This window comes from Scatophagus argus, chromosome 5 (genome assembly GCF_020382885.2).
Source record: "Scatophagus argus isolate fScaArg1 chromosome 5, fScaArg1.pri, whole genome shotgun sequence".
NCBI lineage: Eukaryota > Metazoa > Chordata > Actinopteri > Scatophagidae > Scatophagus > Scatophagus argus.
Window position 1 is genome coordinate 9591336 of NC_058497.1, and position 25443 is coordinate 9616778.

Genomic DNA, 25443 nt, shown 5'->3' on the forward strand with positions numbered 1-25443 from the left:
TTATAAACCAAAATATGGCAAAAACTGAAACTGCTAGATGAAAGGCTAATGGACCACCGAGGTGGTTACAATTCATACTGAGGGAAACACTAGTGTCGGAACCATATTTCACAACACCACATCAGGTTATTGAGACAGTTCACTGAAAAACCAAAATAAAACGAAATATGCCAGCTTCATGGTGGCATCGTAAAACTTACCATGGGAATTAACATCGTCTTTGTAGCAATTTATCTAGTAGTTATTTTTCAGTTGGTCAAAGTGGTGGATCAGCAGGGTGACTTTGTCATTCATTAGAACCACACTGCTAGCGTGACTTTTTGGTTAATTGTAGACGATTCTTTGAATAGCCTAAAATTACAATCCTAAATTGGAAGGCAGTGTTTGTTTCTGGTGTTTTTCTTACTCAATTCAGTGACCCTCTCTTTGCTTCATTTACTGTATTAAACAATTGTTTTAGGTTAGATCAGTTTTGTTTTATCGAGCTTTACATTCAAGACTTAAGTTGTTAATTGGTCATTTTAGGTCACAGGAGTGATTCAGAGTTTGAATTGCACTTCAGCACCTTATTTGACATTTAATTCGCGTGGCTGATAACACATGGCCATAGATAGAAAACATAATACTTCTAGAAGTATGACATTTTCCGTATAAAACAAATTTCATCTAGCAGCTCTGGTGTTTTGACAGTGATGGATAAACTGGTGTGTTGCACCCACTCTAGGACAGTAACACCTTGCAACCACAATCCCTTTTCACTCAGCACTTTTGCCCTCCTCATTAGAGGAAAGAGGTTTTTAGCCAGCAACAATTCCACACATGGAATTGGTCGGGAATCTGCTCTTTCCCTGATGAGTGGGTGGATTGATCTGGAATGAGCTGCTGTAGAACGGCTTTTCGATTAGGTGTGAGATTGATCTGAGGCTGTCTAAATCTTCTCAGTAAGGTTGGGATGATGGAACAGGAGGGGTGGATATAATATGAGAAGTTCATTTCCAAAGGACTGACGAAACGGATAAAAAAGCGAAGAAAACATGGTGTCTGACTCCCTCCTTTATGCAAACATGATACACGCTACACAATGCACACAAACATTATATGAACTGAATTACATTCTTGCTATTCAGAGACAAATTTAATTTCAATGTTTACAATGTCTATAAATCTATTCAGAGAAAGGATGGAATAGTTTGAAGGTGGGAAGGGAGGCAGATGAGCTGATTAAAACACTGATTGCATGATTACACAATGGCCGTCTGTGCTGTTGAAATCAAATCAATGAAATACAGCAGTTTAAAACAATGGATCCAGTCCAAATCATTACCACAACAGACAACTCTGGCCCCGGTTTCCATAACCCACTTTATTCTGAAAGACTCTTATTCAGCGATCCCTATTTAGACGAGGTCAGATTAGCAGAAGTAATAAATTCATCGTATCATGTTTAGTCTGTCTCTAGTCTTGTTTGGATAGATAGATCAAGCGCCTGAAGTGCTCCAGTTTAATGTACTTCTCTACATACACTTTGAAACAGAAACTGTAACTAGTGAATTAGGCTGGGTATAGAAGCTCAGTACTTTCTTTATATTGACCAAAGTGTTCTAGTATAACACACAATATATAACTATCAAATGGTCCAAAATTACCAACACTGCCAACTACCTGGTCAAACTGTACTCTTATTTATTTATTGATCAGACACTTTCTTATTTCATGCATTTTTTTGTTTGTCTGTTTTAGATTTATTACTTTATTTACAGAAAATTCTTGTATGGCTGCTTCAGAGTTTCCTTTAGGAAAAATTGTCACCAGTCCATGTGTCCTGGTAGACTTCAGTGTCCCAGAAGATTAACTGTGTTTTAAAGTAATTTTCGGCGGTCACTGATGCTTAGCACGAAGAGCCCAAAATGTCAGTATTCCACAACTAGGAAACAAGATTCAGTATTCAGCAATTTTTATTCCTCAGTACAATTCATATCATGTCCACACTAAAAGGAAAGCAAATTTTCACCAAGTTTGACAGTGGGATCGTGTCACATCTGATGAACTCATCAATCACCAGAGACATAGTTATTTCCCTCCAGTGTCTTCCTTTTCCCCTGTCCTTTCTACATTCATGAAATAGAATACACTTACTCTCCAGTCAGCAGTCAACAAAGATGTAGAGAGACTAATTACAGTAAGAGAAATGAGAGAAAGTAATGAGAAACAAGCTTGACGGTAAATCCACTTTATAATCCCATAAGCTTAAAAAAGTAAACTCTGAGCTCTCGTCTCACTGATAAACAACTCTCAATCGGAGGAGAGTTTGGCCCCACCTCAGCCAGTGAATCTCTCATCTTCGTCCCTACGCTCCACGTGATCCTCCCCACACAAGTCTCTCCAAAGCTCCCTGACACACGCAGCTTTTTTGCTCAAGTTGAGTTTCGACTCACACAAATGCTTTTTTGCTTAACAAATGCTTATTTCCAAATCCTAACGTTGACAGGTATGTGTACAGAAAACTAACAAACAGGACATATGGCTCACACTCAGCTGGCTGTGTGACATGCTGAAATATTATTTACTTTTATCAATGCTGAAATATGGTCTATTGATTCCTTATTGCTGGCACTGTGCTTAGCTCAGCGGGTTAGCATGACATTTCCATGGCATTTACAACCATGTTCTCTTGCCTTGTAGACTGCTGTTGATACACCTTCTTTTTTTAGTGTGTGTTAATATTAGACACTTATCAGCTATTACAGATTAAGCATCTGTTGACAATGGAAACAGCCACACAAACAAACTAGTCTGACATACACACATATTTAGATGCATTTGTTGAGTCCAGATAATGATATGGTCCATCTGTTCTGTCCAAACACTTGCCTATATAAGCACTGCAGTACTGACATTTACACCACATGTACTCATCCACTGTGAGCATGCACACCCACACACACACACACACACCATACACCATACACGTATACACACAAAGAGAAAAAGAGACTGTTGAGAGACCCTGCAGCAAAATGCTCCATTTACCTCCGCTTGACACCCCTTATAGAATTACTGGGAAGCACCTCACTCTGTAAACAGACACACACACACACACTCACACACAAATACAGAGTCATTCGCATGCACTTGCTGTAATCAAAGACAAACACAGATGCGCTAATTCCCTCTCTTCTCAGCTCTGTTACGCCTCAGCCTGCTGTTTTTAGTTGTTTTCTTTCTCATGCCTCCAATCTCTGCACACCTCCCCCATCTTGTCCATCCATCCTCCTCTCATTTGCTTTGATTTGTAGATGCCTGTGGGGTGTATGTACAACATGTGAGGGGATTTGAAAAAATGATTACCTTATGCCAGCAAATGTATGTTTCTGACTTGTGTTTACGTTACGTTTTTCATAGTGGCATGAATGTAAAGAAAAATGCACATGAAGAAGACCAAGGTTATAGCTATATGGTTATACAGGTTACAGGTTATATGTTGTCTTTCAATACATCAGTTTTAAAGCAAAGTGTCAAAGGTGACACAGATATAGCGGAAGGATTTTTTCCTGTTACAACAGCTGAGGGACACAGAGCCAACAGATATTTGTTACATGAGTAGAGGATCAAATATTGGTCAACAAAAATAGAGAAAAAGTGGAAAAGAAGGAGAAAAAGGAATATCATGGAGAGAATCATGTTTAGAGTGCAGATGGAATAAAAAGGCTATAGCCTTGCTGCATGGAAATTAATGTGCAGAAAGAGAGGAAGGAACCTTCAAAGATGGGTGGCAGGTGAGAAAATGAGAGCGAGAGGCTGAGTGAAACAGGTAGAGTGGAAACCAGAGGGAGAGAGAGAGAGAGAGAGAGAGAGTGAGAGAGAGACTGAAACAGAAACAGAGTGGGAGTGAGAGAGAGAGAGAGAGAGAGAAAGCTGTGTGTTGCACCACATGCCTCTCAGTTCGCTGAAGGTGCGCTGACGGTGAAATAGCTGCTCTGCTGAGAAAAACAGAAATAACTGGAAAAACAGTGGAGCATCTAAATATCGGACTGAGAGCAAATAGCAGAGAGCCGGGGAGACATAAAAGGCGGAGAGGAGAGAAACAGGGGAAACTGGGGCGCAAGCAAATTAGTGAGACACATTAACAGCTGAAGAAGAAGGAGGAAGGGAGGAGAAGAAGTGACAAGACGGGGAAAAAGTGCTGAAGGAAGAAGTGTGATGGTGCACCCTGCCAGGACCTGAGAGTGACTCCCCCCTTCTTGTTTCATCCATCCCACCCCCACCCCCCTCTCATCGTTGCTCTCTCTCTCTCTCTCTCTCTCTCCTCCCAGTCAGACCAGGGAGAGCGGAGCGCCTGGGTCTCGTATCAGTCTCTCTGTTGCTTTCTCTGCCATCCCTCTGCATTCTCTGCAGCTTCTTTTGATTGTCATTCTGCAATTGAAACCCTATCAGGACATTTCTGGAGCTCGGCATCAGTGGCAGGACACGGGAGAAGGGACAACCGGTCGGGGAATAACCTGTGGGGGTCCCTCAGAGAACTGAGGAGTCTTTTGTTCTTTTCAGGCTTTTTGATGATTGACCTGTTCCGCTACCTCTCTTCTTCAAGTACAGACATAAAATGGAAGACTTGATGTGAGAGTAAAGAAAAAATAAATAAAAGAAAACTGAGGAAAACCTTTTTCAGCTTTATTTTTGCTTCACAGAACAAAGTGATGCAAATGGAGACACACTTTTTGCAAATCAGAGGCTGAAGATTTAATCAATTTCCAAGGAAAAGAAAAACAACTACAAAGGGGAATACCTGGACACAGACTTCAAGAGATTTTAAAAAAACCTTCCACTGCCCCTGCCAGTCTCTGTTCCCTCTCCTTCTGTCCCATCTGCACTTTTTCCTCTTCATCTCGGGCTGTGCACCCTCGACTGAAGTGCAGCCATGCAGGTGTCCATCGCCTGCACGGATCACAACCTGAAGAGGGGGAATGGCGAGCACAGCAAGCAGAGCGCCACCAGCCCCAACGTGGTCAACCAAGCCAGGGCCAAGTTCCGTACTGTGGCCATCATCGCTCGCAGCTTCGGCTCCTTCACTCCACGCCACATTTCACTAAAGGAGTCAACAGGGAAGCACACTGGCATGAAGTACAGGTGTGTGTGTGTGTGTGTGTGTCAGAGATAGAGTTTGTGTGTAGGGTTTGCTGGATTTAGTGACTGCAGGTTATGTTTCTTGAAAAAGTCATTTTATTTAGTTCTGTTTTTTTCGCTCCAACTGTTTGTATGTGCTGCTGTGTATGTATGTATTCCTTTTCTCAGTCACTCTTTTCTTTTATTATGCTGTTCAATTATGTTGTACATGTGTTTGGGATACTTTGGGACACTTCAGAATTAAAGATTTAACACATACTAAGAACAAACGGTATAAAAATCATCATCCATGCAAATACTGTTAGTAACTTCAAAAGTCTTTTATTGTTGATAAGAAAAGAGAAAAATTGTTTTACACACATGAAGAGTTTTGTCTGACGTAATTTAAGTTAATTCACTTAAACATTTATTTTGATTATTTTACATCTTATTTTGATATTTTAACACTGATTTCAACCATACTGGAATGTGTGGAATGTGTTATGAGGTGCTTCAAAGAATCTTTTATGTAAATAAAAAAATAGCATTAAATCTTGTTGATAACCTGTTGCCTCTATGAAATCCCCAACATTTCCCCTCCCTGGCTTAAAATCCCCTCTCGTATGCTTGTTGTTGCCATCATATTGTGGTGGCATTTCATAAATCCAGCACCATCTGAAGCGCCTTCTGCCAAGCCTGCAGTGTGTTTTCAGTGAGCTTGTGATACTGATTTAAGATTTGATCCTCAGTCTCCACACTTAGCAGTAAGTCATAAAGAAGCTGCTCATTCACACTGGATGCAAACCACAAATGCTGTGTGGTTTTGCTGTTTGCTACATGATGAGAGTTTACTGACAGCTCCTGCAGGTTCTTTGTCTGGTCTGTCGATCATTACGTCTCCTCTCCCCTTCTCTCTCCCCCCCCCACAGCTGATTTACACTTAACACTGTCTCACAAATGATGTCTTTCACAAATGCCAAACCTATCTTCCTTGTTTTCTGTCCTCCTCAGAAACCCTAAAATATTCTAATCTTCATGCTTGAACATGAAATGAATGGATATGGGCTCTTCTTCTGCTTCTATCCCACACACCTGAGCACTCTTTTCTAACTCTCTCTCTCTCTCTCTCTCTCTCTCTCCCCCCTCTCTCACCCTCCGTTGTTTGGTGAGACAGCTCTGCAGTGTGGGCAGAGTGTCTGAGTCGGATTTGACCTCAGCAGTGCTGCTGCTCAGCTGACTTGTGTGTTTGACTCTCGTAGCCTCAGGCTGTGAATCTTACGTAAAATATGGTGCCATTACTTTCTTTCCAAGTTCTGCACATCACTGTGAAATCAGACTGGGCTGTGTGTGTGTGTGTGTGTGTGTGTGTGTGTGTGTGTGTGTGTGTGTGCGTGTGCGTGAAGGCACAGCTAATGTGTGCTGAAGAGTGACACAATACATGCTGAGGGTAGTGCTATTCAGCAAAGTTACTTTGTAGAAGTCATCAGTCTCAACCAGGGAAATTAGACACATCAGACACAATCAGATGTTGACCACATGTGGTAAATTTTTATTTACAGGGTCATTTCAGAGCTTTTAGATGTTGTTGCTAAACAAAATTTCTGCTGCACTGTGCTGGTTGTACTGAGCATATGACAAAAGAGGTTAGTGACACAAGATTTGAGTTGTCTGACTTACAGGAAAATTAATTTTTCATCAGCAGTGAACAGTGAAAATTGCAAGATTTAATTTGTTCCTGTTTTCTTTTGTTTTTTTAACCTGTACAAAAGGTTGATGCCTGAAGCAATGCTGAGATAATACTTATTGTGATTGACACTAGCATTAACAACCCCTATGAGAGATGTCAGTTAAGATCTCAGATGCATAATTTTGTATTATTGATGGATTTCTTCTGTTGTACTCGTCTTTTTTGCAGTATTGGCTTCTCATCAAGTATTTATTCTGAGCTTATTGTACTGCTGCACAGTGAAAAGAACAGAGTATCAGAATAATTTAGCAACTCACATGTCTTCTACAAGAGTCAAAAAAATGGTTTAGTGGCATAAGAATGTGGCATCATTTTAATTCTGTGATGTGTTATGAATTTTATCTTGAACACGTTGACAAGGATTATTATACACTGGCTGGCTGAAAACAGTAGACCTTTGAGATCACTGTCCAGACCCTGAAGTCATCTAGACAATATGTAATGTAAGTGCGCTGTGATGCAACTTGACCAGTAATGAGAGCTGGCAGACAGGTGAGCAGCGTGCAGGCCCTGGCTCGGCGCCACAACACTCTGTGTTAGAAACAACTGCCAAAAGAGAAGAGGGTGGCAAGTAAACACGCATGGGCTAAAAGTGAAATTTACACAGCTACACCGGGCAGGTGACATTGAGTTGAAAGCAAATAGTCCTTTTAGCAACAGATGGATTCAGCTGTGTAGAGTTAGAGGCATGCAAAAAAGGGGGATTTCGTTGTTGGGTGTACTGACTGGTCTGTGTGTATTGATGGCACTGATGGCAGCCACTTCAGACACATCTTGGCTACAGACTGATGTCTGTATTGTTGTACGTAATAGATAAGGAGATAAGGAATAAACTGGAAAAATAAGCCATTTACATGCAGGGAAGACTAAGATTGTGAGTGTTTTTGCCACTAAGGTTTCCTCTGATCTTGATGCCAACATATTGTGTTTGTATCTGGAGAAGCTCTTGGTTGGAGAAGTAACATGCCAGAGGCCTGAGAAAGATTTGGCTCATGTCATATCACAGCTGAGTCTAATGATGTTGCTGAAATGTATGTTTGGGAACTTTGGCCTACAGGAATATTCATTGCTCTGAGTTATGTCAAACCAAAGACTCATCAGCTACACAGCAAGGAATCATGAGTGTTGTGTTATATTAAATTTTACTACTCGTAAACCTCAGAGAGGCCATCATTTCAGTTTTATGCCGTTAAATAAAACCAACAGAATTTTCTCAGTTCTCCTGAAGTGGATATGCTCATCCCATGGTTATATTTTTTAGTCTTGTGTGTTTAACAAATGTGAAGGTCTGACTGTTCAATGTTTACTGTAGTATAATGCAACTGTATACTGCACATTGATGATGTGGGAATAAACAGAGCAGGGTGCACAGAGGTGATACAATGATTCAATAGTGTATTATAGAGCTAATCATAGGTGCATCAGCACAAACATACCCATGTGTCAGGCAGTGATAAGGAGTATTTATAATATGCATTCGCTACAGTACAGTTTAGATGTTACATCTGCAGCAAATACACTATATGTACCAGCTGACTAACATAAGGGACAGTATATGTAATGCATGAGGTAATCCTACCTTAAGCTGCACGCTCTATTTTGAAAATTTGTTATTGATAGTGATTCTGTTTATTGTATGTCACCTACTGTTGATTATGGTAGTTTTCGTGCTATATAGACTCCAGAAGTAAATGTAACTGACTGATTGAAATCTTTAAAAATGCATCAAAGAGTGGGAGCAGTGTTACAGCTGTTAAAATAAACATCACATAAACATAAACACACACGATTTCGCGCACGCCCACCTATACAAGGCTTCCTCCTTAGGATGCTAAACCATATGCCATTTCCTGTCAGATTGTCATTAAAAGTGCAATAGGCAGCCGATGGTGAAAATACTTCTGCCAAGTGAGGATGGCCTAGAGTTTCTGCACACATCTGTATAGTAACAATGAGAGAAAATGTGGACAGGTGGACAAGAGGGACATGGAAACAAAAAGAGACAGAGAAAGAGATGAGAGAGAGAGAGACGGCACCTGTGTGTGTGTATGTGAGCGTGCACATGTGTGCGTGCTAATCATTCAGTACTGCATTGTCTTCTGCTGACAGTAATGCTTTGGGACGGACAGTATGGGACAAGATCGACAGTCTCTACCCCCTCCTCCATCTCTCTCTCTCTCTCTCTCTCTCTCTCTCTCTCTCTCTCCATCTCCCCCTCCATCTCTCCATCTCTCTTTCTCTGTCTTTCACTTTGTTTCAGGAAGTGAACCCAGGGTTGAACACACCATCTGCTCTGGCACTGTGCTGTAGGTGAAAGCATGACAAGTGAGGATGTGTGTAACTGTGTGTGCATTTATTTTCATGTGCTTCTTACAGCAGTTTATGGTCACACAAATGGGACACATTGAGGGTCTGGCTGTTTAACTATTTATTCCCATGAACACAGATGTGTTTTTCATATGAATAGGTGAGTCAGTTTTCACCTGACTGACACAAATGATAAGATTGCTATTGATAAAATGAAAGAAATAACAATATGACACACTTCTGTAATGGTACCGTGTGGCTTGTTTATGCCTGCAATAGTAAGAACAACCTTTGGGCACATAGTCTGTCATAATGGTCTTTAGGTGCTCTTTATTTCTGACATGCCATTCTGTTGAGGCAAGTTTTTTAAATGTCTCAACAGATTCATAATACTTTTCTTATTGACTTATCAACTGATGGCAGAGGTTGTTGCAGTGCCTGGTAGCTAGCTTGGCTGAGTAGCAATCATTTAAATTTTAATAAGCTGGGACCACAGCAAAGCAGTAGAGTAGGAGCAGACTTGCTTTGTGCATGATGGGGGGGTGGTGGATGCATCAGTGATTAGACACTGGACTGTGGTGGATTTATGTGCCCACACTTTGCGTTGCATTCTGACATACCAGCAAAAATAAAGGATCTCCTGACTCTTTTTGTCAGGAGGAGTCTGTTAGAGAAGTCTCCTGCTGTCTCTCTGCACTGGTGGTGAGATCTCATTCAACTGGTAACGATTCCCTTTACTTTCAGACTCAATAAACAGCATTTGCATCAGTCAATCAGTCAGACAGGTGAAAGGAGGCAGGAGAGGGAGAGAGGATGGAGGCTTTAGATGGCTCTAATGAAAGGAACCAAATCCCACTTGTGTACATACACTTGAACCACTGCTGTGCATCTTGTTCTCTGTGTCCCTGCATCACTATGTGTTGCAATAACAAGCTCTGAATCAGTCCCGAGCTTGTTTGCATTTGAGATGAGCAAGAGCAGCAGTGTTTTGTTTTTTTTTTGTGTGTGTGTTGCCCCCTTGTTGGATTGATTTTTCTATGCATGTTTCCTTTACAGGGAGACAGAGAAAGAGAGAATGAGAGAGACAGATGGCTAGAGTGTATGTGAGAGAGAGACGAGTACAGATGAAAAAGGAACAGGAGGTAGATATAATTGATAGAGAGAAGCATTAGGAGCCATGAGACTGTGCTTGACTTAATATCAAGTCTATTAATAAATCAGTGGTGTGTATGTGTAAGTACAACCGTCCACAGAAATGTGCACAGCATTAAACTGCAGTATTTAGTTATATACGTGCCCTGCTCTCTAACAGGCTTCACTAGTTAACCTTACTGAGGCTCTGACCTCTTCCTCTGAGGCACATTAGGTCCTGTTAGGTGGTAGCAGGCTCCTTCAAACACCAGTGAATCTGCAGTTTTATCTGCGGTGCATCATGTTGTCTCAAACAGTTTGGCATCCACTGCAGCTCTTGGTTTTATAAATTTAAACAATGTTTTAACAGCATTGGAGATACCCTGTGGAGTTTCGTTGTGAATGAACAAAAGTTACATTTACTTGTACTGTTACACACCAAAAAGCAAATGGTCCAACAAACGTGCTGATTCTATTTTTCTGTCGCATAAAACATTTACAAAGCCTATTTTTTGAACATTTTTCAATTATGCGTTGTTTCTGTGAGCAGCTTGCCATCTGAATCTTCCCTGTGCATTGCTGTCTTCCCTGGGAGTGGCGCCCCCTGTAGGCCAGCAAAATACTGTCAGAGCATTAGCAGCAATGTTTTACAAGAATCCGCTCATAAATGATCTGCACCATAGTAATACTAGAGTTCACAGGCTCCACAGATTACCTTTAAAGAACAATAAATTTGGGACCATATCAAAACTGCTGCTCCCAAGAAAATTATAACATTGTAACTTGGTTTCATCCATATTCAAAACTCTCCTCTAATGCCATTTTTACAAGCTACAGGTAATGTCTGAGGTTGCATCCTGTTGCCCATGGAACCAATTTTCATTTGATTTGTTCAGTGTGTTATGTGTTTGTTCATCTCACACACTGTATCCTTCAATTAATCACAATTAACCCAGCTTATTTGGTTTAGTTTTTTAGTGGAGAGAGAACAGAGAGGGAGACAGCAGGTGTGGGAGATGGGTGACACAGACACAAACCAGTGAAAATACAGCAAAAAGCCAAATACAGTGACCCACATTCATTACAAGATAATATAACGTACTCACAATGAGCTTCTTATTTTTTGTTATTTACAAAAATCTGTATTAAAAACTAGTAAAAAATAGATAAAAATAAGAAACAGTGCCTTGCAATAAAAAAATGTCACTGGTCACTTCTGATGTGCTCATGAGTGAAAGCTCATGAAGAAAAACTGTCTTTCCTGAACATGAAGACTTTGTGAGTACTGGACATGCTTTTGCACAAGCCAACTCATAAACTGTTAATTTGGCAGCAGAGGGTTGGTGTCAGCTCAGCTCCTGTATGCAGCCCTCTGAGAGCTTGCACAGCATAGTGGTGTGAAAGGCCAGGCTAGCGACTCTGTGGTGTGCCGTTCTGGTACGAAGTGCTGTGTGTGTAAAAGACCTGAATCTTTAGTTATAATTTCATCATGTATTTTATAATAATTCGTGAAAACGCTGACTTAAAGTACCTGTGTGTGTGTGTGTGTGTTGTAGAAAGACGGCAGATGACAATAAATGTATGAGGAAAAGAATGGATAAAATGAGATGATAACAAATAAAGGAAGGAATTCTTTGTGCCTGCTGGTCGAGCTCCAAACCACCACACAACAAATACTCAACGGCCCTAACCAACGCATTATCTCTGCTTGTTGCTATGGTAATCATGTCCTTGGCTCTGTAGTGCCATCATTCAATTTGGAACACTTTAAATCACACACACAAAACAAACAAATTTAAGAAAGACCTAAAGCCATCAAGGCTAAAATCAAAAGGTAACTACTAAAGAGTGAGGGGAATAATGGGATTAGAAAAAGTCTCAGTGATATGATGTGATGTGATGAAAACAGACTGATTTGAACTGTGAGTGCTATCTATGTCATGAATACACGTACAGTTGATTTTGACTTCAATTTTTAACATAAATTAGACAGGCATTGTTTACATTGGTAGGATTTCATACGAGTTGGTGATGAAAATCACGATCCAGCAATTTGAAGATTTGCCATGTGTTTGACGTATGTTTATTGCTCATTGAGAAATACAAGCAGGTGTTTAGCTCACCCAGAATGATGCGGGGATGATAAAAGGAACAAGAGGAATAATGAGACAGAGAAATACAGGAAATGGAGAGTGTTAAATGTGTGAATCGTTACATTGTTAAATCCCTACAGTGGCCTATTAAATTGAACTGTGGGCAGAATAATAAACAATAATTGTGACTGGTTGCGTGTTAGTTTGACTGTGAACTGTTGCAATGCCCTTGGGTGTCCTGAAAGACACTGATAGTATTATTAATTCTGGTAGCAAGTCTGCAGCTGGAACTAGCTTTGAGTTCAAACCTTTTATCTGGTGTGTGACTGCAGATGATAAGACTAATACCTTTTATGCGCATAGCTGAATAAAGTATTTCACTCGTTTATAGCCTGCTTGTTCTTTAGTGACAAAGATGCAAGCCTAAGTAATGTAAAGTAATGGTAATGTCAGTGTCTGTTGTTTTATTGTTGTTACTGTGCTTCTGTTTTGACCCCAATCAGGGCTGAATATCTGTAAGCGATACCTGTAAATAGGAAGACAGGTAACTGGGAATATAAGAAACATGATAAAGCACCTCTTCAAGCATGGGGAAAACTTCAGGGTTCAGCATTGTGTTTGCAAAGAGAGTATCTTTTTTGACTATAAAAAGCTTACTGAAATGAAAATTGTTTTGTGCAGGCTCTATTAGGATGGTTTGTGGGCTAGGGTTCACCGTCTGTTAACTTTGACTGTTGCCAGAGTTAGCAACCATATTATTTTCCCCTTTTAATTTGAGACTAAGGTATCAAGTACTTATGTTGGTATCATTATCACTTTAAGGGTACTGGTACTGATACTGGTATTGTGAAGATATCCAACCATAACCCCAATAGCAGTGCAGAGCTTTCTCTCATTTTGGAGTTAAAAAGAACGGGGTCATCCTCGTTCAAGTGCTGTCTTCCTTGTGTCACTTGTGCTTTTTAATTAAAAGAAGTGCCAGAATGGCTTGTCAGGCTTGATCCATTGTGTGGCAGGAGAATGATTTAAATGAGGCTGTGAGCCAAATACTGAAAAAGCAAGCACCAGTGTCTCCCTCTTTAGCTGTCCAACAGGATAGAAGAGACAAACACAATGATCATCTGAAGTTAGAAGTTTAGTCAGCGATTTCCCTTTTTTCTACTCGACCTAACTGTGTTATTAGGTGCTTACCACCATTGAAAATGCATTCCTTTCTTCTCAATAAAATCTGTCCTCCTAAGGAACAGTAGTTCCTCCCAAAAGCCTTCTTAAGTTGGTAATTAATCCTTCATGCCAGAAACAGTGTCAGGGTAAATACACAGGCTTCCCTGCAATTAGCACAAACATTCATTGTTAAAAGAATCTATTTTGAGTGTCTACTGTTTTTGTTTTTAAAGTACAACATAACATTTTGCAGGTGGTTTTGTTGCTTGGCAGGAGCAGGATGTTCCCGCGAGTGTAGCAGCAGCACAGCTGTGGGCTGCAGTGGAATTTTAATGGAAGAGCTCAGCGCGAATATCAAGGTCAACTATAATGTATGAAATCTGTTTTCCTCTTAATTAACATGTATAGTTAATCAAAAGGCCAGTAATCTGTCACGATCTGCATGCTGGATCTGCCATGCTCTTCACTAGATGTCAGTAGAAGATGATGGTCCTGCAGTATACCTGTTTTGGCTCCAAAGAAGCGGATAATTTCGTGACCCTTCAGAGCCAAGCGTGTCATTACATGATGTATCTCCACTGATGCCTTCAGTGGGATCTACAGCAAAAAGTAAACTTTTCCTCCTTCCTCTTCTTTTGTTGAAAACTTCACAAGTTGAGATCTGTGTCCAAGAAGCAGAGCTACCACTGAGCAACACCCTCCTGATTTTCAAAAAAAAATCTCCACATCCTAACAGACCAATCAGACTGCCTCTGCCTCTAGCAACATATATCCTCAGAGCCTCTGTCTCTTTCACGCAAGGTCTCCTGACAGTTCTTTTACCGGATTTACAAAGATTGACAGTGAATCTTCCTGCTGACCTGAAGGCAGCAGTTTGTACCTCAGAGGTACCTGCCACTCTTGCCAAATTCCTAGCTTAATTCCTGTTTGGAGGAGTGGTGAATCGGATGATGGATACTCTACCTGCATAGGAATCAGACCTGTTTATTGTTACTAAGAAGCACAAATAGACTATCTAACATCAGGAAAGCAGCATCCTTTCAGTCATCTTGGTCCTGTCTTATCGTAGAAGAAATATTGTATGAATATTTGAAGTTATTTTATTCATTATCTTTTACTTTTAAAAGTTAGTGCTTTGTGGCATAGTCATGTACAGAATGGAAGGGTTGAACTTGCAGAAATATCTACTCAAGTTAGGCCCAGTCTGCCTTATAATAGCAGCTTATACCTCAAGATGCAATGGTGTCATAGTACGTCCTGAGGAAATGCAACAGTGCTTGCAATAAAAAAAAAGAAAAATCCAACTTTCTGTCAAACAAAAAGAAGCTGACTTCTGTCTCCTCAAAACCTCCTCTCTCCTCTGTCTCTCTCTGTCTCTCAATCAGTACAAGCTCATTGTACTTATTTCCCTGTTGAAATAGCGCAGGATGCGAGAAATCTAAGAAGAACCTCCATGCAAGACTTGAAAGGGTTGTAATTTAACACGACATGAAAATGCTTTGATCGCTGCCCTATTGCAACCAAAATATTCACATTCACCTCGATGAAGGCAATGTTACTGCCAAATGCTGATCTGTTTCTGTGCTCCCCCTCTCCTCCGCATCGTTATTTAACAGGGTGGACATTTTTGCTGACGAGATGAAGGTGGAATTACACTGAATTACTGTCAGAATGTTGTATAGACAGCAATTTAGAGAGAGAGGTAGAAAAGAGGATGCAGAGAAGTTGTCAGAAGTATTACTAATTGCTTCTGTTCATTTTTTACTGGCTCTGCTCAGCTTTAGCAGTCTGGTAGATGTAAGTATTTGTGTGTAAGTCTCCCTGTGAATGTATGTGTTGATTGTACAGCTGCATGTATCAGTTTGTGAGCTCTGGATGTAATGTGTGCATGTGTCTGAACTGCTCATCCCTCAGTGTCTGTATGAACAGGGGCAACACTCACACACTTCCTTCCCTTTGGATGTTCTTTTTCAGTTCACCTTTCTCGCTCTCTCTCAGTTAATACTCCTTCAGTCTCTCTTTTTGCTCTTTCCTTTTTTTTAAATTCTTCTCCCTCTCTCTTTCTCTTACCTTTTCTCCCCCTTTGCTCTCTGCACAGACAGCAGTGGCATACTAAACGCTGTGAGGAATGTTACTGTGCTGTGTCTGCTGAGCTTAGTGCCTTTGATCCACGTTGTAATCAAAATCACCTAACTGTGCCCTGAAGCTGATGCCATGGTGGGCTGATTTTTACATACCCATATTATACACACACACACACACACACAGAGCAGGGAGTGGGGTGAGGGGGGAGGGGGGGGAGGGGGGGGGGGAGTGTGTGTGTGTGTGTGTGTGTGGGGGGGGGGTGGTTATAGAGGGACTAAAGACATGGTAACACCTTCACATGTCATTTGCGTGTTTCAAATTCAGCTGATGAATTGAGTGAGCAGGTAAGCTTTTGTATTCAGCGCACTTAAACACAATGCATATGAACACCCTAAAACACAGTGTCATAGACCACACTCTCGCAGAAATATGGCCCAATGTGACTTTATCCCGTCATTTCAGCTTCCCACCCTGAGTGTGACATGTGAATACGGTCTGTCTGATATCTCACTGAAAAAACTGCTCACTTAGTGGACTGATTGTAAACAATTTGGTAATTGACTCATCATCATAGTAATTTTACAAGCAAAAATCTCAAAGGCAGAGCAATTTAAAGCAATCTTTTACTCTGTAAGAAGTTCACACAAAGGCAAACAAAATAGGCAAGGGGGAGATATGAGGCACTGGGAGAAGGCTGTAGATAGGACTTGCAGGCAAGAAACAGGAACCAAGACTAGAACACTAAAGCTGGGTAGTAAATCATGTCAGGTCAGACCATAGACTGTATAAAACATGGACAAAGTCCGACATCAAACATAGGTTTCTCAGGAGTCCTGGGCGTCCACATAAAGGACGACCTCACCTGGAGCAACAACACTTCCTGCCTCATCAGGAAGGCACACCATCGCCTCTACTTCCTTAGGAGGCTGAGGCGTGCCGAACTGGGGAGCTCAGTCCTGACGTCATTCTAAAGATGTGTGGTGGAGAGCGTCCTGTGCTCCTGCATCACCGTGTGGTATGGCAGCTGCTCTGCGGCAGAGAGGAAGGCTCTGCAGAGGGTGGTGAAAGCTGCACAGAAGACTGTGGGACGCAGCCTATCCACAACCACGGACATTTACACCTCCAGATGTAGGAAAAGGGCCTCCTGCATCATGAAGGACTCCGCCCACCCCTCACATAAACTGCTCCTCTCCCCTCAGGCAGGAGGCTTCGGAGCATTAAGAGCAGGACCACCAGACTGAGGAACAGCTTCTTCCCAGAAGCTGTGAGACTGTTGAACTCTGGAGGACCTCTGTAGCCCCTGCTGCTACCCCATCTCCCTCCCTCTCCCTTCCCTGACAACCACCCATGGAACAGTAATGTTTCCTCATGTTTCTACATGTGTGAAATGACAATAAAGCTCCTTAAGTCTTTGAATCCTTGAATCCTTGAAGTATGGTGGCTCTGGCTGTTGCTGTCTTGGCAGGCTGTCACTCAAAGTGGTCACACCTTTGTATACACTTGTATACATTTTTTTCCCTATACTTGTCATGAATGGGGAACTTAGCTATGGAGACCAAAGCTGTTTGTTGTGTGAGGCTGTAGACGTGTTTACTTCTGCTGTAAAGTTAGACATCTTATTATAGTTGTCTATGGGGATTGACTCACTTTTGGAGCCAGCCACAAATAGCCATTTAAGGAACTGAAGTTTTTGGCACTTCTGCATTGGCTTCAATTTTCAGCCTCCGAGGTTGCCACTTTTGCCTCTTAGTTTAGACTACACAATATTTTTGTCTGTTAGATGACACTCACCTTTGAAAGAAAATTTCACAGTTCCACCTTACATCATTGTTGATATAAGTCCTGCTTTGACACATTTACAGTTGTGCTTGGAAATGCACCTTGTGCTCCTATTGGTCAGCATCACTGAATAATGGAAGTTGTTGTAGCAAAATAATTCTGACATGTTAGTTTTTCTGTCTGGATGTTCCTAAAAATCAGTTGTCGTACCTGAAGTGGTTTATTGTTTCCAGTACCCTGTGTCTTTTGGGTCATTCTTTTAAGGAGCTGATATTGTGTAGTCTAGACAAAAGAGGGCTGGTATTTATACAGGGGTGCTCATGAGGAAATGGTGAGCAGGTGTGCTGGTGTGTGAGAAAACCTGGTGACTGAGAATGACGGGAAAACACTGAGGGCAACTACAAAGTCACAGATGGGAAATAACAACAGAGGTTCATGATGGGAACAACAGGAAGATAAGCAAAATTGTGCAAAAAGGACAAAACAGAGTGCGGATTTTGATAAATTTAGTCATGTATTTAGTCATCATAAAGGTTGCACTGAAACATGTGAGGTCCAGTTCCCAGCTGCAGCTGCTACAGTTCAGCAAGACAGTCAACACAGTTGCCAGTGTTTGTGAATGAGGAAGCTGATAAAGTAAACCTGTACAAGTCACTTCATTAACAGCTCCTGGTTGGTTGGGTTTTGTACCCAGGAGAGGGAGGGAAATTGAACCTGCAATTTGTGTTGGATAAGCAACATCTGCACCGTGCATTAGAAAGCAACAACACTAATTTGGATTAAGATGAAGAAAAGCAAACACTGTATTTGTACTGATAAGTTACGAACAGTAACCACATGGAGCAACAATAGCGTTTTCCCTCCGTTATATGTGCATGTGTAGTGGTGGTGTGGGGTGAGAGCGGCTGTGGGTGCATGTGTGACTGTCTGCGTGTGTATTTGAATCCATATGAAGACCATATAATTGACTTCTGTCTCCATGGAGATGTGAATGACTGAAAAAGCTGCAATTGTGAGGCTTAGTCGTGTGGGTTTGTCTAGTGTGTGTGTGAGGTTTGCTTGTTGGAGGTTTTGTGGCTCCTTTTAAAAGTGTTCTTTGGTTGTGTTTTGAGAAAAGTGTGATTCTGCAATACAGTATTAAAAATACTGCAGTATGTATATTCCCTATTTTAAGATACACACCCATTAGGTTCTGATTGTGCGCTGGCGAGAATCAGTTTGTGAATGATCTCTTTAAAGCTCAAATCTTTTATGTGTGTGTGTGTGCATGTGTGTGTGTGTGTGTATGTGTTGGGGGGGCAATGAGTAAACAAAGACAGGGTGTGATGGTGAAACAGTGTGACATGAAGTGGGTGAAGAATGGAGAGACATATGTGGATGGATATTTAGTCCCACACTGTGAGATACTCCCTCAGCTAATTCTTCAAAACAACTAAGATGGATTTGTTCTTCTTCTTCTTTATCCTCTGTTTTTTCACATCTGGGGTTTGATCTATGTCACAACATCAAAGCTGCCCCAGTACAATCTTCTTGAGGAGAGCCTTGACCTCTGATGTTCACTGTACTCATCCTCATGCAGTGCTGAGGAAGAAGGTGTAACAGTAAACCTGCTGTAACACATCCAGCATCATTATAAGTTGCTTCTTAGTACCGGTCCATTAAAGGTAGTGGGTGTAACTTCAAATGTCCATTATATCTCTTAATCTAAGGAAAGTGTGCATCTCATTTTCATTGATTTTCATGCAGAAGATATGTCATTAGTGTATTAACCCATGTTAATGTGGAAACTGAATCTTGGCAAGATATACATATGTGAAAAGATATATGACTGATATGCACACTAACAAGGTGGATGTTATAACTCCATAAACTCTGAGTGAGAAGCATAAGGCTCATGTTTCACTTGGCTTCACTTTCGTGGCTGCATGTTGATTCTACTGGATTCAGCTTACATTTGCAAAATCTTAACCCCACAGCATAAGGATTTATGAGCTATAACTTGCACAAAATTGGCCAACCTTGTCTTCTGTCTCATTTATATACCACTAATTTGTAAATTAGTTTTGAGAGCAATGTAGTGATCCAGAATGTTGAGACTGAACATATTTCCTAAATGATTTCTGACAACATGTTTTATTTAGCTCCTGCAGTGCAATACAGTAGAATATAAAAAATGTGTTAAGGTTATGTCTAAGCACTCACAGCACTTGGTTAGGCTAAAGAAAAGATAGTTATCTTTTTGTGATATTGGAAAAACTGTTGAGTTGAGAACATGCAGTGCTCATTTAAAGACATAATATGCAGCAGTTAGACAGTATAAAATCATTCAAAAAAGACTTGTAAAAAACAAACATGCATTTTCCAACAAAATATAAAGAGGGAAAAGAAATGAGTACGTGAACCTGTTTTCTCGGAGTCAGGGTTGGAGCATCAGAAAACTCAAAGGGTTGAAGCAAGGCATCTGGACTTGTGAAGATTAACTTGAAGACATTTCACTGCTAATCCAAGCAGCTTCATCAGTTCGAGCATCAGGAAGGTTTTCCGTGGTATTTGAGAATGCGTTTGGACAGACAGATATTTTATCGATACCTTTATGTCGTTGTGTTGTTGTTGTTTATTGATCTAAGTGGTGTTTTGTTACCTATAGCGGTGTATCATGTCAAACATTTTTATTTTATCCCACTGTAATCTGTGCATTGTAAATAGAATAGAACTGATTGGTATTGTCCTGCCTGTGCTAATTGTAGCTTCAACAGGTGAACCTGTTCCTCTGACCTGCTTCCACAGTTCTTCTGTAATTATCTCCATTTCCATTCCCTGTTTTTTCCTCCATTGTTATCAGCATGGGTTGATGTGTGAGTGTGTGCTGTAAGGTGGGATGTGTGTTGGTGTGTGTGTATGACCCTTGTGCACCGTGGTAGTGCTGTTGTTAGAGCCGCAATGTAATTTACAGTAAAATTGCTCACTTTTTTGTGGGTGAGACAGAAAATGGAGCGAAAGAAGCTAAGAGGTTAACAAAGACCCAGGAGGGATTACATTTTTAATGATACTGCATGTTAAAAAAAAGGATTTGAGGTTCATTAGTGTATAGCCAGCCAGCACAGTATTAATTAGTTTATATCACTTAGCAAGCACTTCTGAACTAAAGCCTCATTTATCATGTTCACTCACTGAGATCTAATAAACATATTACATGAACACCTGGCAAACATTAAGACACCTAGAGACTTATGTCCACATGAACCTTACACACTATTGCACCATGTTTCTGACTGATCCATGGTCACTACCTGCCTGTAATTAACCCTTACTGCCTCTGGGAAGCAGCAGGTGCAGTCTGGACCAATGACAGAGTTGAACTAATAAACTTCAGTTGTGTCCTGGTGAGAAATTGTGACACACCAAGCAATAAAAAAACAAAAACATAAAGAGATCCACTTCAAGAACTCGTCAAAAACACAAAGATAATGTATTTTGATAGTCGAGTGTTATAATGTGCAATATATTACTTCATTTTGTTGACCGTTGAATTGATGACAGCAGTCTAATATGGAAATAAATCGAGGACAATCACATCTTAACAAGCTCAATACTTGTGTGATGCTGAAATTCTTTTAAGATTGCACATTAAAATTGCATATTTTATAAAACTGATCTGTAAAAAGAATATAAAAATAACGAGCTAAATGATAAAGTGTGCTTTTGGAAGACAGTCAGCACTGTGGCCAAGGCCAGGAAACTAAAGTGCCAACACGACTGGAGAAAAGTAAACACGGTGCATTGCATCGGCAATACAATAACTCAGAAGATGAAGAGTTTTAGCAATAGCAGAGGTTTTACACAGACTGTAGCAGCAGGAAAATATCCCTACACACAGAGAGGGAGAGCTTCTTTTCAGGTGACAGCTGAACATACCATAAAGGTGGTCAGAGAGTCAGGGCCTGTGCAGGGTGTGGTGCATGGCCAAGCGAGCAGTGATGCTGTGAATAATGCAGGATGCAGGGTTTGATGAGTGTGGTTAAAGTGTGCATGAACTAATTCACAGCTGACATGCTGGACCTGTGACAGAAGTGATGTTTTTTTTCTTCTGCTGTATGTCACTTATAGAAGTAGACACTGCACTGTTGTGTAAGATTAACCAGTGGTGTAGGAGTGGAGTGTAGGGTTTGGAGAGTGTTTTGTTTAGATTGCTAAATATACAAATTAAATCAAATTAGCTCATCAAAGGTCATCTTGTTATAATTCATTTACTGTAAGATTGGCTTTGTTGCATTAACCTTTATTTATCTTACAATTGAATCAAAGAGCTGAAGACATTTGTTGATCCCTAAAGGGTTTAGTTGACACGGGGCTGGATTTAGCTGCTCTGATTCATGCTGCAGTCCTAATGTCAAACAGTCACCTTGTTCTATTGTAACATACAGTATTATGAATTAATAACAGAACATACCAGCATGCATAAACCATTCAAAACACGGCAAATCTTGTCCTGTGACTGTTCTTTGAGCTTGAGCTCTTTGAAGTTTTCCATTAGATAAACACAACAAGCAAACAAACAAAGAAATCATTGTGCTTCTTACTGTGTGTTCAATATGCATGTTGTCAGAAAAATGATATCAGGGTCTCAGCAGAGGAAAAAAAAGTCCTTTTATGTGTCAAAAGACTGCATGAGCCTGAACTCTGTCACCTTGTGCTCTTTGAAAGGCTGCAGCTGCTTTTTCCTTCATGAAAACACAAACTCTCTCTGAAGTCAGTGCTGATTTACAGAGCCTTAGAACATCCAGTTTTATATGATTATTGGAAAACTATCCCAAATAAGAAAGGTAGTTAATTTTATTTTTTGGCATTTATTAACACTGTGAAACAATACAATAATAACAACCATAACATGGCAGCAAGTAATAATGATATGCTGGAGACTCAGCAGGCCTGTTCTCTCCTCTGGAGGTGTCTGTGCTTGCGTTATACTTTTTATAGTCCACGGCCGCTTTATCCTGTTTAATAAGCTGTTAATTTTAACTCTCTGTGTGTGTGTACATGTATGTTACAACATGTGTGCATGTATGTGTGCTGTATGTCTGTGTGTGTGTCTGTATCCATGTTTGTGGCGTGTATGTATGTGTGCATGTGCAGTCAAGTCTATAAAGCAGTAATTTGGTGAAATCCATCTGAGCGTTTCTGATCTTCAGTTACGTGAGATTTATTGATCGCGACCCACACATACACACACTCCAGCTCCCCAGCATACACTCTGACGACCATGAAATCTGCTGGCTTCGACGTTTCTCCACCTCCCACATAAATTTAATTCAATCTCTGCGATTTGGTGTGTCAGTGCTATGTTGTGTTGGAGGTGAGTGTATATGCTTGTGTTTGTGTTTCCATATCTTCATTCAAATATAAATGATATGTCTGTGTTTGCGTGTGGGTTTGTGTATGTGCTTGAATGGGTTTCAGTGTATCAAATGTTGTTCAAGTTTAGTTGCAGCTTTACACATGATGAACACCTGAACGATATGACTATCACACTAAATATATTCCCCTTTAATATGATTAGTATGACACCTTGAAGTAAACGGCTTGTGTGTGTGTGTGTGTGTGTGTGTTTGTGAGAGCCTTAGCAGCAACAGTATCAGTATGTCTGTGGAGGAGGGAAGTCCTAAATTAGGTATTATTTATTTAAAAAGGCAAACATTACTATATATATTATTTTTCCTGGGAAAGTATTGAGGAAAATGTAGATCTAATTACCTGTAATCCATACTGACCTCAGGATACAACAATTATGTTGCCCTCCAAATAGTAAATATTTTTTTGTGTCTACAGGAGCACACTCACATCAGACAGCTGTTTTGATGAATTATCACTCTTTACTCTTTTAGTTTCTTGCAGGTTAGAGTAACAACAAATTCGCATGATAAACTGCAGCTGCTTCAAAGTGTGAGTCTCAGCCTTCTTGCATGCAACCAGCTGTGCTTTGGTTTATCAAATGAGTGAGAATATGATTTTACCAACAACAAGACATGACGATACGTAATATGGTCATGTCCATGTCCATGTTAATAATATGCCCATATGTTTTAATGGGCACGTTATTCATAACCATGTGTTTGTATAGGTAGGAGATAGATGTTGACTTGTATGGCCAGCAGAACATTTTGAGATGGACTAAACACACTGTTATTAAACATGCTCAGACGTATTGGGTGAAAAATGGGTCTCTGTGTATCTTCCAGCACCTGTGCACCCGAATTGGCTGCTTCTAAGGACAGAAGACTTTATCGGGCATAAAGAAAGGAACTCATTAGTTGGTTTGCAGCCTTTAATACTGCAGACACTAACATTATAATAACCTGTATTGTAGTAAAAATGGACTTATTGAATCAACACTTAGGTCTGCAAGTCTCTTTGACAAAATGGTAAATGGGGTTTATAAAGCCCCTTTCAAGCGTCTGTCTCTTCAAAGAGCTTTACAACACTTGCCACAGTCCCTCTTTCTGACACACATTCATACACTGATGGCCCAAGGACATTTTGAGTGAACAGTTCGATTGTCTTTGACTAATACACTGAACAAAATTTCAAGTCTGTTTGATAATGGATATGTAGCCTCGAGTTATTGGACTGAAAGGTCCACTGTGTGGGATTTAATAGTATTTATCTACCAACAATATGTCACAGCTCACAATTGGTTTGTCCACTCTGTGCTTCTGTAGAAACATTGCAGACTCCATAAAAGAGGACCTGCTCCCTTTTTCGATATAAAAGGCTCATGTTGAGGTAGCAAAAACGTATTATTAGAAACATTACAAATATTATATTCCATTTCTGCCCCTAAATCCTATAGATCGGACCTTTAAGCTGAACTGTATATTCTGTCTGAAAGTCTTGGCGAATGGTCAAAGTCCACTGGGGACTGCAAACACCTTTCACACACTGGATTGAGGGAGTACATGTAACCATTACAGTAATGTTCTGAAAACTGACAATCTAAACAGTCACTTCCACTTCATGGCTTGGCTGGTCAGGTGTGCAGAGGTGAGAAAGGAGCCTTGTTGTGAACTTCTAACTGTACCTCTTTTCATTTGTTACACAGCTGTTTTTGTTGTTCATTTTTGTGAACAATCTAGTGCAACACTTTCAATGTATTTGATTTCTGATGCATGTCGTACAAACTAGTTCTAATGCAGCATAACAATAACAGCACTTCAGTTTATTTTTAGCCTTTAGCTGTACATAAGTAGCTTGTCATACACCCACAAGCCAGATTGTTTCCTGTATTTTATTTCTTTGTACCTGTAGGAGATTCTGGGGACTATTTCAGTTTATTATAATGGTGATAATATCCATTCTCTGACGAGACTTTTGACTCTTGACTCAACTTTTTGTAAAGTTTTCTTTACAAAAACAAACTGTAGACTTTTATTTTTTTTGCTCATATTGCAACCATTGCTCCACCTATTGTTTTGTAAATTTATTCTTTAAGTAACACAGTACCACCCGCATTAATTAGTTTTCATTTAAATTTGATGCACCATGACTCTCTTCAATGATATCTTTTCATTTACTGAATGTTAATGACTCAGTGCTGCATTAAGACAATCCTAGTGGACTCTCCCATCTATTCATCTTCGTGCTTCTATAATACAGTGACCATGACCCAGTAGATGAAAGAAATGCTTTTCTGTCTAAATAATTAATTAGAAGCTTGGTCTCATTGTCACATAGACACCAGATCAAGATTGTTTCCCTGTTGTAGGCTGCATTAATGAATGGGAGGTAATGTCAGGTGGTTGATTGTATATCTCACTATTATTCTCATACTCACCCACTATAATGCAAATGAGTCCCTATTAAGTGACATGTGCACCAAACTTCCTAATGCACTTCTGTGTTGTTATGCATGTTGTGTCCATGTACAGTATGAAATCACACTACAGCTCTCAATCAGTTGTCATTTGTGGATATATTTGGTTTAGTGTAAAAACTCTAAAGGTTAGATTTCCCATTTCCAAAATACCCATTAAGGTAATATTT

General features: G+C 40.3%; 1 protein-coding gene across 1 annotated transcript in view; it reads left to right on the forward strand.

Moving 5' to 3' along the window:
• The first annotated feature begins 4802 nt into the window (after positions 1-4802).
• Positions 4803-25443, forward strand: part of kcnab1a (potassium voltage-gated channel subfamily A regulatory beta subunit 1a) — a 66430-nt gene continuing 45789 nt past the window's right edge. Inside the window, exon 1 of the mRNA XM_046388603.1 lies at positions 4803-5124. Coding sequence (XP_046244559.1) covers positions 4916-5124 — 209 coding nt within the window. The 5' untranslated portion in view covers positions 4803-4915. The remainder of the gene's footprint in view (positions 5125-25443) is intronic.